Here is a 14044-nt window from a genome sequence, read left to right as displayed (position 1 = left end):
CCTGCCACTTGCTCCGGCTTCTCGGCTGATTTGTCTGGGGCTGAAGCTAATCCCCTCCCGGGCAGACACCAGATTGAGCCGCGATTCCCGGGCGGCGGCTGCCAAAAGCCCCCGGTGCTCCCGAGCTCCTTCCCGGCCCCGCGGGCTCCGCTCATCCTCCTGACCCCGGGCAGCCGCGGGGAGAGGGGCTCCTCAAGCGGGGGGCTTTGTCAGACCCTGCAGCGGCTCGGCAGGGACAGGGACAGGGACAGGGACAGGGACAGGGACAGGGACAGGGACAGGGACAGGGACAGGGACAGGGACAGGGACAGGGACACGCGGCCGCCGCTCCCGCGGGACCCCCGGGCTGCGGGCGGGGGCTCCGGCGCAGGCACGAGCAGCCAGCCGGTGAAAATCCGCAACCCCGTTATGCAACGGCGCTGATTTATTCATGCCTGAACCGGGCACTGGCCTAGAAATTATCCCGGGCTGTGGCGGGGAGGGGCCGGGAGGATGCCGGAGCACACGGAGCCCCGGGAGCTCCGGAGCGGGGCCGGGCGCATCCCGGGGACCGTGGCGGGGTGTTCACCGCACGGGGCTCGGGGTCCTACACCGGACCCACAGGGCTGGACACGGGCACAAGACCCCCTGGCCGGGCAGCGAGCGGGCTGAGCCCCCTCGTCCCAGGCCGGATTTCCCGGAGCCGGGGGCTCGGGGAGGCCGTGCAGGGCGGGTTCGGAAGCGGCGCTCAGGAAACTCCTTGGAACCGGGATGAGCTCTCCAGCCTGGCCGCAGCGGGGAGGGGGAGCGGGCACGGCTCCGCTGTGCGGGTCACAGCCACCCTCTGTGCCCGGCCCCGCAGCTGGGGGGCTGCTCGTGCCCCAGATCAAGTGCCAAAGCACGGGCAGGGATCCGGGCCATCACCCACGGGCTGCCTTGGCATCACACCGCCCCCGGGAGCCGCAGCCTGGAGCCCGAGCTGGACAAGCGCCAGTGTCGGGAAGTGGCCGAGCCCCTGCGCAGCTTCCTGGGGTGACAAAGGGTCCCTCTGCGGCTCCGTGGGACCGCGGGGGCTCTGGCGGTGCTGCCATGGGGCACGGGGAGGATCCAGCCGAGCTCAGGGAGCAGCAGGACGGATGGGAAACCCAGGGACTCTGCTGAGAAAACATCTGCCGGCCCCTGCTCCGAGCCCCGGCCCGGGGGAGGGAGCAGAGCAGCCACACGCTCCCGGCCGAGAGGAAACAGATGCCACCCTATGCCCTAACCCTAACCCTAACCCTAACCCTAACCCTAACCCTATGCCCAGGCATTTCCCGGCCCTGTCGGGGGGTGGAGAGGAGTCTGCAGGTAGCAGAAGCTGTGGCATCACATCCTCCCCTGGCTCTGCCTCCCTGCATTGTACGGGACATGGCAGTTTAGAATGGGAAGCTAGGTTGGGGTTTGGGGCACAGGGAGGGTGTTGGGATGCAGGAATGGTGTTGGGAAGGTGTCACTGGGCACAGACCTCGGGGAACAGCCACCCGTGGTCTGGCACTGTACATAAACACAAGTTTAGAAACAGTTGTAGAAACCAGCAGAGATTTATTATCAGAACAAAACTCCCAAACATCTAAAGGCCACCAAGTGTCCCAGCACGGCGCTGGGAGCAGGCTGTGGAGAAGAAGGGAAGAGGGAGGGGAGGCCCAGCCCCGCTCCCTGGCCGGCAGGACGGTCACTCGGCGGCCAGCTGCCGCTGCTGCTCCAGCAGCGATTCCAGGAGGTTGGCTCTCTGCACGGCTGCCTGCAAGGGAGCACAGCCCACAGGGAGCTCACAGGGCCCTGCCCAGCCACAGCCAGGGCAGGGCCACTGAGCCCTCGCTCACCTCGTACTGCTTCCGCAGGCTGCTCATGCTCTCCTCCTTCCTCAGCACCGCCGCCTTCACCCTGACACGGACATGGGGGGATGAGCTCCCCGGTGCCCAACACGGGGCTGGGCCCTGCCCCAGGGTGGGGATTTCAGCCCCAGGAGCTCAGCCCTTCTACCCCAGCCAAAGCTGGGCTCCAGGTGCCATCACACACTGGCATTATTCCACTGGTGGGTGCTGTGTAGTGTGGACTGACTTGTCTACAGGAAGAAAGACACATTATCTTCCTAAGATTTAATTAGCACAGCACTTTGGGGATGTCCCAGCTGCCCTCAGCCTCCGTGGCTGTGCCCTGACCCTGGGCCCTGCCCCTCTGGAGAAGAGCACATGGCTGCAGTCACAGGTATCGTGTGTGAGCCTCGGAGAGCCCCAGCAGGTGACAGTGGTGGTGACAGTGATCCTGGCAGGGCTCCTGCCAGGGAGGAGCGCAGAGCTGTGCTCCCCTGGCCTCTCCTGGCACTGCATGCCCAGGAGCAGCCCTGGGGACAGGATGGCACAGAGCAGGCCAGCAGTGACAAGGGACAGAGGATTCAGGGTGGCTGAGCAGCAGCCAGCTTTGGCAAGACTCCTCTGCCCAGTTTGCCTGGACAGGCTGGAAGTTGTTCCTGAGGATGCAGCACTGAGCTCCCGCACCACACCTGGGCTCCCTCACCTCCTGTGAACCTCCTCCAGCTCCCGGTCCTTCTCCTGCACCAGCCTGTCCAGCTCCAGGTGCTGCCGGGCCCTCAGCTCCGCCATCTCTGCCTTCAGCCGCGCGTTCTCCACCTCCATCCCCACCAGCCTGTCCGCAAATTCCTGCCAGATCACCTCGGTCAGGTCTCTGTGCCCCTGGGACAGCTGGTCCCACACATGCAGGCAGGGCCCTGGCTCTGCTCCTCGCTCACCTTCCGGATCTCCTTCACCTCCTGCTCCTTGTGCTTCAGCAGGCCCTGCAGCCGCATGCTCTCCCCTTCCAGCTCGGCCAGCCGCCCCTTCAGCTCATTGCAGTGCTCCTGCAGCTTCCGCTCCGACTGCTCCAGCTCCTGCAGCTCCACCTCATACTTGTCTCGGATCCTCTTGATCCTGTGGGCAGGATGGACAGGTAGCCTGGCTTATCCTGCTGCTGCCTGGCTCATCCCAGCCCCATTCCTGCTGCAAGAGGGATCAGGGCGCAGCAGCAAGGGCAGAGCTGCCCCACAGGAGATCCAAGGCTCTTTCCTTCCTGCACTAACATTGCTCCAGAGCTCACTGGAGAGACGCCCAGGGGACAGGGAAAAGGGACCAGCCCCTGGAGGACCTGGGACCTCCCTCCTCCCTTTCCCCCTCACCTGTTCTCCGCTGCCCTCTCGCACTCCTCCTTGGCCAAGGACGTGTCGGCCTCCAGGCGCTGGATCACCAGCTCGATCTCTTTGTCCCTCTCCTTCCTCATCTCCTCCCGCAGCTCCCGCTCCCGAGAGAGCAGCCAGGCTTCCTGGAATGAAGACAGCAAACATGGCCTCAAATTCCTCTCAGAGCCCATGGGTGGAACCTTTGGAGCTCTTGCCATTACCTCCTTCTTCACATAGTTGGCCTCCCAGGCCTGCTTCTCCAGCTCCAGCTGGTCCTTCAGCACCTTCAGCTCTGCCTGTGAGGAGAAGGGAAAACAACAGCTCAGCCCTGGGACCCTCCTGTGCTGGCTGGCAGCAGCTGCTGGGGCTGTGGGGTCCAAGGCTTGGTGGTGCCAGCACCCGAAGGGCTGGAGGTGAGGGAAAACCAGACCTGGTGCCGCCTCTCCTGGTCCTCCTTCTCCTTGGCGTACTCGTCCCGCAGCGCGCGGGTGAGGGCCGAGCTGTTGGCCTCCAGCTGCCGCCGCAGCTCCTCTGCCTCCGCTCGCTGCCTGCACAGACACAGCTCCCAGCACCCACACCAGCACCTGCTCCCACGGGAGCCTGGCCCCACGGCTCCAGGGCTGCCCCCAGGCCCCCAGCCTGCTCACCTGGCCGCTTGCTGGCTCAGCCGCTCCTTCTCCTCAGCCACCTCGGCGTAGAGCCGGCGTCGCTGCAGCTCCAGAGCCTGCTCCTCCTGCTCCAGCTGCTGCTCACACCTGTGGGACACACACACTACAGGGATGTGCCTTGGAGCACTCGGCCTCCTCTCCACCCTGCCCTTCACGATGCCAGAGGATGCTCCCAGCTCAGCAGCATCGCCCACCTGAGGCCGGTGCAGAGCAAGGGGCTGCTCCCCGTGGAGCTGCAAATATCAGGATGCCAGCAGCAGACTGGTGCTGGGCAGAGCTGTGAGCCCCAAGCAGCGCTGAGCCCGGAGTGACGCACCTCTGGCGGGCGCGCTCCCGCTCCCGCTGGCTCTGCTCCTCCTTCTCCCGCTCCAGCAGCCCCCGCAGCTCCTGCGCCTGCCGCCCGTAGTGCAGCGCCGCCCGCTCGTCCGACTGCAGCAGCTCGGCCTCGTGCAGCAGCTTCAGCTGCCGGATGTCCTCGCGGTGCTTGGCCACCAGCTTCTGGATCTCCGGCTCCAGCCCTGGGACAGCGGGAAGGACAGGCACAGCTCGGCCTGGATCCCACCCCAGTGCCCTCGCAGGGGTTGGTAAGAAGGGGGGACGAGCACAGAGGGGTTTGCTTGCCCTCGGGCATCTGCTCCACCAGAAACAGGGAGCAAACGCTGCCCGCACCAAGGAGCTCTTCCCCATCTCCCCTGGACCACCCTGGCACTGTCCCAGCTCCAGCTGCTGCTGAGGGAACCTGCCCGCACCTTTCACCGTGATTTCTTTGATCTTTTTGGTTTTCTCCTCAATCCACTTCTCCCGCCGGACTTTCTCAGTTGCGCTCATGAGTTCTTTCAGTTTTTTAATCTCCTGTTTGGAAGCAAATGGGAAAACCTCAGAGAAGCTGGGAGAAAAAAGCCCTGTGAGCCTGGGAGGCAGGCTGTTGGGAAGGAAGCTGTGGAGCTGCACATGGATGCATGCACAGCCCTAGCCAGGTGTGTTCTTCCAGCCCAGAGAAGCGGCCACACACTCTCCCAGTGCCTTCTCCTCTATCCCCCTGGCACAGTGCTCACTGCCAAGATATGAGAGCACTGACGGAGAGGGAAGGGGAACTGGGGGCTGCCGAGGGTCCCTGCATGCAGGGCAGCCCATCTGTCCCTGTGTGGTGGTGCTTTCCTCTCCAGCCTTCCCTCTCCCTGCCATGGAAAACCCTCTGGCAGGGGCTGGAGCAGGGCCAGAGCAGGTCAGGGCACAAGAACAGAGGGCAAGGCACAAAAGAGAGCAAAGACCGCATTTACCTCACAAAAGGGGCCCAAAGTGCGCCAGACCTGGGGAGAAAGAAAGGAGGGGATGGAGAGAGAAGGGGAATGGAGGGGGAGAGGCAAATCCACACAGTCTGTGGCCACAGTCTGTGGTCTGTGGGAGCCACGGGCAGGGCAGAGCTGGGCAGGAGTCCATGGGCGCGAGGGGAGACAGCACAAGGGACAAGGACAGGGACAAGGCCAGGAGCCTGTGTGGTTGGAGCCTGCTCCAGAGACCAAGGGACCCCCAGGCATGAGCTCAGCTCCAAGGTCAAGGACAAGCAGGGACTGGGATGGCAGAGCTGGGATGAGCTCTGGTGCTGCTTTCCTGCCGGGCCTGGCACAGGGAGAGCTGAGCTGTCTCCATCTGCAGGAGAAGTGGAATTCCTCCATGGCACCGGGTTTGTGCCAGGTGTCCCTGGTCACCCCCAGCCTGGGAGAGCTCTGCCTTCAGCGGGATTATGGAATCACAGAACGGTTTGGGTTGGAAGGCACCCTAAAGCCCATCCAGTCCCAACCTCTGCCATGGGCACGGACATCTTCCATTATCCCAGGTTGCTCCAAGTCCTGTCCAACCCGGCCTTGGACACTTCCAGAGATGGGGCAGCCACAGCTTCTCTGGGCAACCTGTGCCAGATGTGTGGGAAAGGTCTCTCCAAGCAGAGCCTGGGAGTCTACACTGTCCCTCGGTCAGTGCCATGCTCCTGGCCCTGGACAGCAGAGGACAGAAGCCTTTTGGGGAGCCAGGAGAAAGCTCTGTGGTCACAGGGACCTTCTGTGCACAGGGAAGAGCTCCTTGGAGTGTCCAGGTCCCACCGAGGTGACAGAGACTGTACTGCTCCAGGCAGAGGCCCCATTTGAACAGAATCAGCAGGAACATCCCCCCCATCTTCCCCTTCCTCTCACCAGCTCGTGCTGCTCCTGCATCTGCGTGATCTTCTGGCCGTACTTGTGGTCCACTTGTTTCAGCTCTGCCACCACAGCCTCACACTTCTCACTCAGCACCTTCTTGTCATCGAGGAGCTGGGCAGGGCGAGGAGGGCATCAGGCAGGTGCAGCCACCTCAGCCTCTGCCTTCAGGAGCTGGGATGAGGGATTACCTGGTCAATGAAGGCCAGGTGCCTCTGGATAGCTGCCTCATACTGCTCCCTCTGCAGCCTGAGCTGGTGGCCGAGCTCCTTCTCGGTCTGTTTGACGTGTCGGTCGGTCAGTTCCCGCTGCTGAGCCTGTGGGGAGCAGGAGTCAAACAGCCACCGTGTGGAAATCACCAGCAGGAAAACGAGGGACAGAGCTACAGCAAAGCCCTGGTGCTCACATCTCCCACCCCTGCCAGCAGGAACACCCAGCCCCCCAGGACAGAGAAGGGAGCTCAGCCCAGGTCCCAGCTAGATGATCTTTAAGGTCCCCTCCAACCCAAACAATTCCATGATTCTGTAAAATCAAGGGATAGTCCTGATCATAGCCCCAAGAACCACATGAGAGGCTGACACACCAGAGCAGTCTGCAGCAGGCTGATGGCTCTCTTCTTCTCCTCCACTTCCAGCTTCAGCCTCATCATGGAGCTTGTCACCTCCGTGGCAACAGCCGACACCTGCTCCACGTGAGCCAGCTCCTCTTCCAAAAGGAAGCTCTGCCACAGCAGAAAAAACATGATGGAAAAGGTGTTGGAACCACGTGGAATGAGGACAGGGAGATGGGGGATGATTCCATCCAGGAATGGATTCCCACAGCACAGATGGACTCACCTCCCGCTGTGCGGCTGAGGCGGCCGACCTGGGCCTCTCCTGCTCCGACTTCTCCATCTCATCCAGGAAACTGATGATGCTCTGCAGCTTGGCCTCCGAGAGCAGAGCCCCGTCCTCGGGGACCCCTGGCGGGTGGTTCAGCTTCCCAAACTTCTCCAAGTTATCAGCAGTCAGGGAATTGGAGCTGGGCTCCTGCTGGGAATTCACTGTGGTGAATGAGCACCCCGGGGAAGGCTCGGGAGAAGAGGTGCTGCCTTTTCTCCACCACTGGAGCCCAGTCCTCCCACTGCACCCCAGCAAGCAGCCCTCCTCCATCTCCTCCTCCAAATTCCTCCATCAGCCACTCCAAGCTCCTCCACCACCCTCCCTGGCAGTGCCCAGCTGTTCCTCACCAGGCAGGTGTCCAAGGATGGACACAGCAATCTCATTCCCCAGCTCACCCTGTCCATCCAGGCATATCTGTCCTTCTTGAGGAGCTTGGGTGGGGGCAGCAGCTCTGGCTCTTCCTCCAGCAGCCTGAGGGTGTCCAGCAGCTCATTGAGCGTGACCTTGGATGGAGCCCCACTGCCAGCAGCCACTGCTGTCTCCAGGTCCTCGTTACCTGTCTCCCTGGAGCTCACATCCTAAGCGAGAAGATGAGAGAATGACAGAGTTTTCTGGGTCTCCCCAGAAGCCAGCAAAGGCTCTGATGTTGCCCTGGCAGAGCAGCTGCTGCCAGGGCCACCAGGAGGCACAGCCAGACCCACCTGCAGTTTGTCCTCTGCCCTGGGGTCCTGTGAGGGCACGGAGCCAAGAGCTCCCAGGCCATTTCCTTCCAGCTCCCCTGCAGCCGAGGGGGAATTGGCCTCTGCAGGGACCAGAGTGTTCTCAGGCACTCGCCCCAGCCAGCCCTGGGAGGCAGCTCCTCAGAGCAAACCCCTCCTTCCCTTCCTTCCCAAGGCTCTGGGGACACGCCTGAGGGACTCACCGGTGTTGTTGGCTTTGGTGAGGCTGCTGGCTGGGCTGACATTCCTGCCTGAGGCAGCTTTGGCACCAGGCTTCTTCTTGGGCACCCTCCTGCTCTCCTTCACCAGCACCAGCTCTTCTGCCGAGCGCTTCGTCTCCGAGGCTTTTTGGGCCCTTTTCTGCTGCAGCTCCTGTGGGGACAGAGGAGCCATGGACGTCCTGAAGTTTTGGGAAGGCACAAGCCTGTGTTTGCAAGGTTGTGGCAGCGTTTTTGCATCCTCCAGCTGCTCACTGATGTGTCTCTCCCAACCTCCCCCACAATGGAACATGATTCCAATTAGGGCAAAGAAAATTTGGGGTTTAAAACATCCCCAGCTTTACTGCCAACTCCTGCAGCCTGTGCCAGCCCCATCTGCACCACCAGCTGCAAGAGCAGGGTGACAATGACGTGCTGCTTCCTGCCAAGGGACATGGAGTGGTACTCAGCCCTCTCCAGAAGGACCCTGCTCCTGAGGAGGAGCATGCACATCCCAGGGCAGTCACACCCCTGGCCATTCCAAGGAGCTTGGAGTCTCCCTGTCTCAACGTGGTCACCATTTTCCTGAGAACTGCACAGAAACCAGCACTGTCTTCACAAGCTCAGAATGAGCTGCCAAGGCTTGGCAGGAGCGCAGCAGGAAACCGCTCCATGGCACCTCCATCTCCGGAGGGAGCACTCCATTTCCAGGGCTGGCTCTGATCCTGCCCCGTGCCCAGGCTCTGGAGATGCAGAGAGGCCTCTGGCTGCCTTGCTGGATGCTGCCAACAAATGGTGTCACACAGGGCTGGCCCTGGCCCTACCTGGATGGCAGCGTGCCGAGCCAGCCGTGCCTTCTCCTCTCGGATCTTCCGGCGTTCCTCGTCCTTCCTCTCCTGCAAATCCAGGATATTCCCCTCCTCCATCCGCTGCTGCCTTTCCTTCCAGAGAGGAGGGTTAAAAATGTTACTGGGAATTCTCCAGCACCCAGCACTGAGAAGTGTGAGGGGCACCCACACCTGGGTCACCCCACATCCAGGCTTTCCACCCTCCCCTCTGTGCAGGTGAGGAGCCCTCAGCACAGCTCCACTTTGGAGCAGCTCATTTTCTTCAGATCCTCAATGTTATTATTATTATTATTATTATTATTATTATTATTATTATTATTTCATCACCATCATCTGGGTCTGCAACCACCGAGGAGACAAGGCTTAAAAATAGACTCACACGCAAGAGCAACGGCACTTTTCATTACTGGGATAAATAATTGAACACAAAGAAACACAAATAGCTGTGAAACCTCATCACTCTAACAAGCCACCTCATTAGGGATTCATTAGGATGAGCCAAGATGGGGCATCCCTTCTCCACCAGTGTGGCCCAGACAGTGGCAATTCAGGGCTGCTACTGCCAAGGTCTGACTGCTCCCAGTCAGGGGACTGGGGGAACTGGAGCCGTGTGGTGCTGAGCCTTTGGGCCTCAGCTCCTGCTGGAACCCAGCCCAGGCTAATCCCTGGACACAGCCAGCACTGCTCTGAGGGAATGGGACCCTCCCCAGCTCTCTGGGCTATGGTGGGGCTGGTTGGATGCAAAGCCAGAGCCCCCTCAGCTCTCACAGCCCAGGTCTGGGGACTAAAGGGACCCCAACTGCATGGCCAGAGGGACATGGGTGTCAGGTGGTCTGGGCTAGAGCAGGGAATGGGACCAACCTCCCTCTTGGCAGCCATCAGGCGCCCCAGAGCCGCAGCCGCCGTCCTGCGCCGCTGCGAGTGCCGCCGGTACCAGCGCTGGATGGTGACAGCAGCCAGGTTCACCTGCTGGATGAACCTGTGGGGACAGGGAGGCTCAGCACAGCCCGCTTCCCCACAGCACCAGGACCTGCAGGGACCCTCAGAGTGGCCTTTCCCCAGTGTGAAATCCCACAGGGTAAGAACAATCTCCCCTGGAGCTCCTCACAGCTCCTGGCACCGTGTCCCTGCCCCTTCCCTCACCTCTCAGCCTCCTCCTCGGTCACCTCCCTCCTCCGGGGAACGCTGCTGCCGCTGCTGCTGCTGTTGTTGTTGTTGTGGGTCATGATGTTGTTGCTGGAGAAATTCTTCTGAGACTTCACAAAGCTGCTGCTGCCTTCCCCATCCTCGTTCGAGGTCGCTTTGATGACGTTGCTGGGACAGAAGATGAAGCCACTCAGCTCTACCCTGTGCCACACACGACCCCAGGGCCAGCCCAGCTGCAGAGCCAGGACACCCCCACACTCACTTGAGGGAACTGGGAGCCTGGTTGGAGCTCTTGGGAGCAGGGCCCCTCTCAGCAGTGGAGTAGTTGTTGTGCACCATGGTGGTGACACAGTTGCCCATTGCGCCCTTGTTGCTCCTTGTGTGGAGAGACCAGGAGCGTCAGGAACAGCACCTTCCCCTCTTTGGGTGTTTTCTCCATGCAGTTCCAGCCATTCCCCCCGTCAGGACCCTCTGTCCTACCTGTTGTTGGCAGTGAAGTTGGCAGCCAGGAGCACCGTGGCTTCCTTCCTCCTCATGCCCGAGGGCAGCTCGAGGCCCTGGGAGCCAGAGGGGCCAGGGAACGCCCGGGGTTGGTCATCCTGCCATGGAGTCAGCAGGGATAAGGGCATCAAACCCACCTCCTCAAACAGCACCAGGAGCACAGAGCCAGCCTGGCCCGCCCACTCCCACAGCCTGCTGTCCTCACCAAGATATTCCATGTGGTTTTCTTTTCCGGGGAGGTTTTGCTCAGAGTTGCCAGTTTCTTCCTTCCTCCTGGATCGTCCTCAAAGAAGGCCAGGAAGTCTTCTGTCTGCTCCGTGCTTTATCCAGACCCAGGGAAGGCAGAGAGGAGAGAACAGGGGTTCTGGGATAACAGGACACACTCTGGCTATGCAGGGCACTCAGACACTCAGTGTGACATAAAAGGGGGCTGGAGAATCGTTACACAGCCACAAAATCCACAAATTACTTGTTTTTACACAGAGCTTTGGGTTCCAGGGTGGTGTGTGGTGATAGGGATGGGCACAGACCTACAGGAGAATGGAAAATCCCAACTCAGAGGGCACTGGGAACAGAGAACTTTTGTCTCCTCACACAGCCCAGTTAGGGCCTGAAGGCTGCATGAGGGCTGCTGGAATCAAATGGAATGTTTTTTGCCACAGCCACAGAAATACACTCCATTTCCCCAGATAGAAACTCTTCCCTGCGATGGGAGTGAGGCCTTGGCACAGGCTGCTCACAGAAGCTGGGCACTGCTCTGACAGAGAAGTGTCCCAGGACAGACTGGATGGGGCTTGGAGCAACCAGGTTTTGTGGAAGGTGATCCTGCATGGGACTTTAGGGTCAGGCTGTTCTGTGATCCTGAGAAACCATAAACAAGGCACCTGCTCTTCAAAAAAATAACCGAAGTGCCAGACCTTGTTTTCCAGGGCCAGGTGTTAACTCCTGATGTGGATGACAGAGCTCAGGGTATTTTAGGAAAGACTCCTGTTCCCCCACAGGACCAGGGAGGCTGGCTACACAGGTGGGGTGTCCCCAGTGCCACCCTCTGTGGTGGAGCTGTACCTGTGGGAGCTGTTCACCCGCTGGTTCACCTGCGTGGTGCTGTTGGACCTGCGCAGGTTGTTCATGGCCCGGGATCCCGCATCTTCCTGCAGAGAACAGGGATAAATCCAGCAGCCACGTTCAGGAGGAGTACAGGCAGGGTCCCCTACCCTCTCACCCAGTGGGACACGGAGTTCCCACCAGCCCAGGGCTGCCAAGCTCTCCTTGAGGCAGCGGGCAATGACACCTCGCTCGGGCGCTGCTGAGCCAGCAGGAACACGTTCCTTAGCACAAGCTCCCAGGAACAAGGGTGCAGGAATGCTGCCAAGGGATTACTCAGCACGGAGCACAGACTGTCTGCTGCTGGATCCTGACGGAGCCCAGCAAGCACCTGGGGCTTGTTCCCTCTGTGGAACCCCCACCCAGGAGCCCCCGGTGCGGCAGGAACAGGGGGTGCTCCATGAGGGGCAGGCTGGGCCACACATCCCAGCAGGAGACACCAGGAAATCAGGGCTTTCCAGATGGAAATTGGCACAGGGAGGTGAAGGGCAAGGAAGAGAAAAGATGGAATCCTGACGCTCCCTACTTCTGCATCAAGCAGAGATCGCCGAGGGTGGTGCCAGAGCAAAGCCAGGCTGGTGCTGGGGGAACCGCAGCGAGAGAGAGGGACATGGGCATGCCTGGAGCTATCCCACATCCCAGGCACGCGTTCCCTGACCCAGCACAGGTGGGAGAAGCACAGGGGCTCACCGGGGCGTTCCTCTTGGCCTTGCCGTCAGCAGCCACGGACACGGAGCGTGCCATGAGCTTGGCAGGAGAGGCGCTGCCGGGGCGCCGCGACACCGGCGCCGGGAGCCCCGTCAGGATCAGGTCTGCCACATCGGAGCTCTGCATGGAGCAGCAGCTCCGGGTGCTCTTCATGCTGGAGCAGGAGGAAGGAGCCCTGGAAGCACAGCACAGAGAGAGGGAAGGCATGGAGCATCCGGCCTCGGAACCAGGTGCTGATGGCACCCAGAGCTGGAACTGCTTCCCAGCAGGACAAAACACCTTCCTCGAAATTGCCACATGGCAAATAACCCAAGCACAGCCCTGGAGAGGCTCCAGGAGAACTCCCCACTGCTTTCAACCAACACTCTGGCTGTCCATGAACTGCTGTCTTCTATGGGCCGGGATTTCAGCAGAGGACTAAAGGGAGAGGAAAGCCCTGCTCCCCATCCCAGGCTCCTTCACTCCACACAGCCCACGGCTGCCAGAGGATCACACGGGCCCAGAACGGCCCCATCTGTGCAGGCTGGAAGTTCAGCTTAGCCCACATCAGGCTGGGATGCTGAAGAACCCCCTGAGCAGCTCCCAAGGGATCCTGACAAGAGTTTGTACAGAAGGGTCTGCGCCCTCACAGGGGGCACAGGGAGAGCTGGGCCTCCTCCCAGCTCAGGGCAGCACATTCTCCTCTGCATTCTCCCAGCTCCTGTGCTGATCCACAAAAAGCCCGGATCACTTTATTTCCTTACATTTATTACCCACACTGTCCCTAAACCCTGTCCCCTGGCAGCCCTGCCTTCCCATCTCAGGGCTCCACCACAGCCCTTGGCTGTGCCTCGGGCTCCCCAGGCTGGGGAAACAAACGGCTCTCATGGAAACCGCTGGGTTCACGGCAGGAAAACGGAGCTCAGGAGCTCAGGGCCAGCACAGCAGCCTGAGCCCCCAGCCCCTCAAATCCCTAAAGCTCACACTCCCAAGCTCTGAAGCCCCAGGCCCCCATGGCCCCAAGCCCCTGATGATCCACAGGCAAGCCCTGGCCTGAAGCTCCCAAATCCCCTCAGGATCACCCCAAGCTCCCCGTTCCCAGATGCCCCCAGCTCCTCCCAGGATGCTCATCCCCAACTCCCCCAAGTTCCAGACCCCCACCAAAAGCCACGGGGCACTCAACCCCAGGACCCCCAGAAAACCCAGCCCCACACCCCCATGACTCCAGCCCATAATCCAAAGCCCCGAGCCCCTCATGACCCAGATCCCTCCAGGACCCCCGAACTCCCAATCCCCGCAGTCCCCAGCCCAGATCCCAAGCTCTCCAAACCCCCCCAGACCCCAACCTCCCACGACCACAGTAATGGGCCCCACGCACCCACGCGCAGGCGAGACCCCCACGCTCCGGGGGCGATGCCGAGAGCGAGGCCCTGCCCCTGTCCCCGCTCCCCCTGGAACTCCCTTTGCTCCCCTGGACCCCCCTCAGCCGCCATTAAACGCCCCCATCCCCTCACCTAGGGCCGCGCTCCGGCCACTGCCATTGGGCGGGGCTAGCAGCGAGCGACCAATAGGTAGGGAGGAAAGGGCGGGAGAAGAAGCGCGATTGGCTGAGGCAGAGGAAGGGGGCGGGAATAAGAAGGAATGAGGGGGAGGCGTGGCAAGGATGGGCGTGGCTCATTTTGAGGGAACCAATGCTATGAGCGTGAGATGGGCGTGGCTCTTTAGGGCGGGGCAATGGGCGGGGCCTGGCCCACGTGGGCGGAGTCACAATGGGGTTTTCGCGGGAAAATGGGGATTTTGGGGACTTGAGAGGGGACTGGGGAGCTGTGACTTGGGGGAGTCACAGGGCGACTGGGGGAGGCAGGCTGGGGAGGGGGAACTGTGGGGCAGGGGAGCTCATGGGATTATTGG

General features: G+C 61.2%; 1 protein-coding gene across 8 annotated transcripts; it reads right to left on the bottom strand.

Annotated features, from left to right (window-relative positions):
- Nucleotides 1-1543: 1543 nt before the first annotated feature.
- On the bottom strand, nucleotides 1544-13817 carry CEP131 (centrosomal protein 131). 8 transcript variants are annotated; one of them, XM_086856676.1, is made up of 27 exons: nucleotides 13648-13736; nucleotides 12137-12329; nucleotides 11408-11493; nucleotides 10548-10662; nucleotides 10322-10440; nucleotides 10104-10217; nucleotides 9839-10009; nucleotides 9557-9674; nucleotides 8672-8788; nucleotides 7854-8022; nucleotides 7633-7733; nucleotides 7327-7509; nucleotides 6887-7078; nucleotides 6634-6771; nucleotides 6242-6367; nucleotides 6048-6164; nucleotides 5139-5168; nucleotides 4608-4710; nucleotides 4175-4376; nucleotides 3838-3945; nucleotides 3621-3738; nucleotides 3412-3486; nucleotides 3191-3333; nucleotides 2768-2945; nucleotides 2536-2678; nucleotides 1842-1902; nucleotides 1544-1759 (listed from the first exon to the last, which is right to left on the bottom strand). In XM_086856676.1, the coding sequence occupies exons 2-27, from the start codon at nucleotides 12305-12307 to the stop codon at nucleotides 1691-1693; spliced, it is 3267 nt and encodes a 1088-aa protein (XP_086712802.1). In that variant the 5' UTR covers nucleotides 12308-12329; nucleotides 13648-13736; the 3' UTR covers nucleotides 1544-1690. The 8 variants fall into 8 exon arrangements, with proteins under 8 accessions (XP_086712802.1, XP_086712800.1, XP_086712801.1 ...); XM_086856674.1 differs by having other exon boundaries at nucleotides 6887-7081; nucleotides 13648-13693; XM_086856675.1 differs by having other exon boundaries at nucleotides 6887-7081; nucleotides 13512-13662.
- Between the last annotated feature and the right edge of the window lie 227 nt (nucleotides 13818-14044).

This window comes from Cyanistes caeruleus, chromosome 19 (assembly GCF_971803275.1).
Source record: "Cyanistes caeruleus chromosome 19, bCyaCae1.hap1.1, whole genome shotgun sequence".
Classification (NCBI taxonomy): Eukaryota; Metazoa; Chordata; class Aves; order Passeriformes; family Paridae; genus Cyanistes; species Cyanistes caeruleus.
This window is presented reverse-complemented; position numbering and strand designations above follow the sequence as displayed.

Excerpts from the sequence above, each read along its gene's own strand:
- CEP131 (XM_086856673.1), bottom strand. The coding sequence starts at position 13,811 with ATGAGCCACGCCCATCCTTGCCACGCCTCCCCCTCATTCCTTCTTATT. Across the intron at positions 2,679-2,767 it reads AGGTGAAGGAGATCCGGAAG|GAATTTGCGGACAGGCTGGT; the intron begins GTGAGCGAGGAG and ends GTGATCTGGCAG. Across the intron at positions 1,760-1,841 it reads GCCTGCGGAAGCAGTACGAG|GCAGCCGTGCAGAGAGCCAA; the intron begins GTGAGCGAGGGC and ends GCTCCCTTGCAG.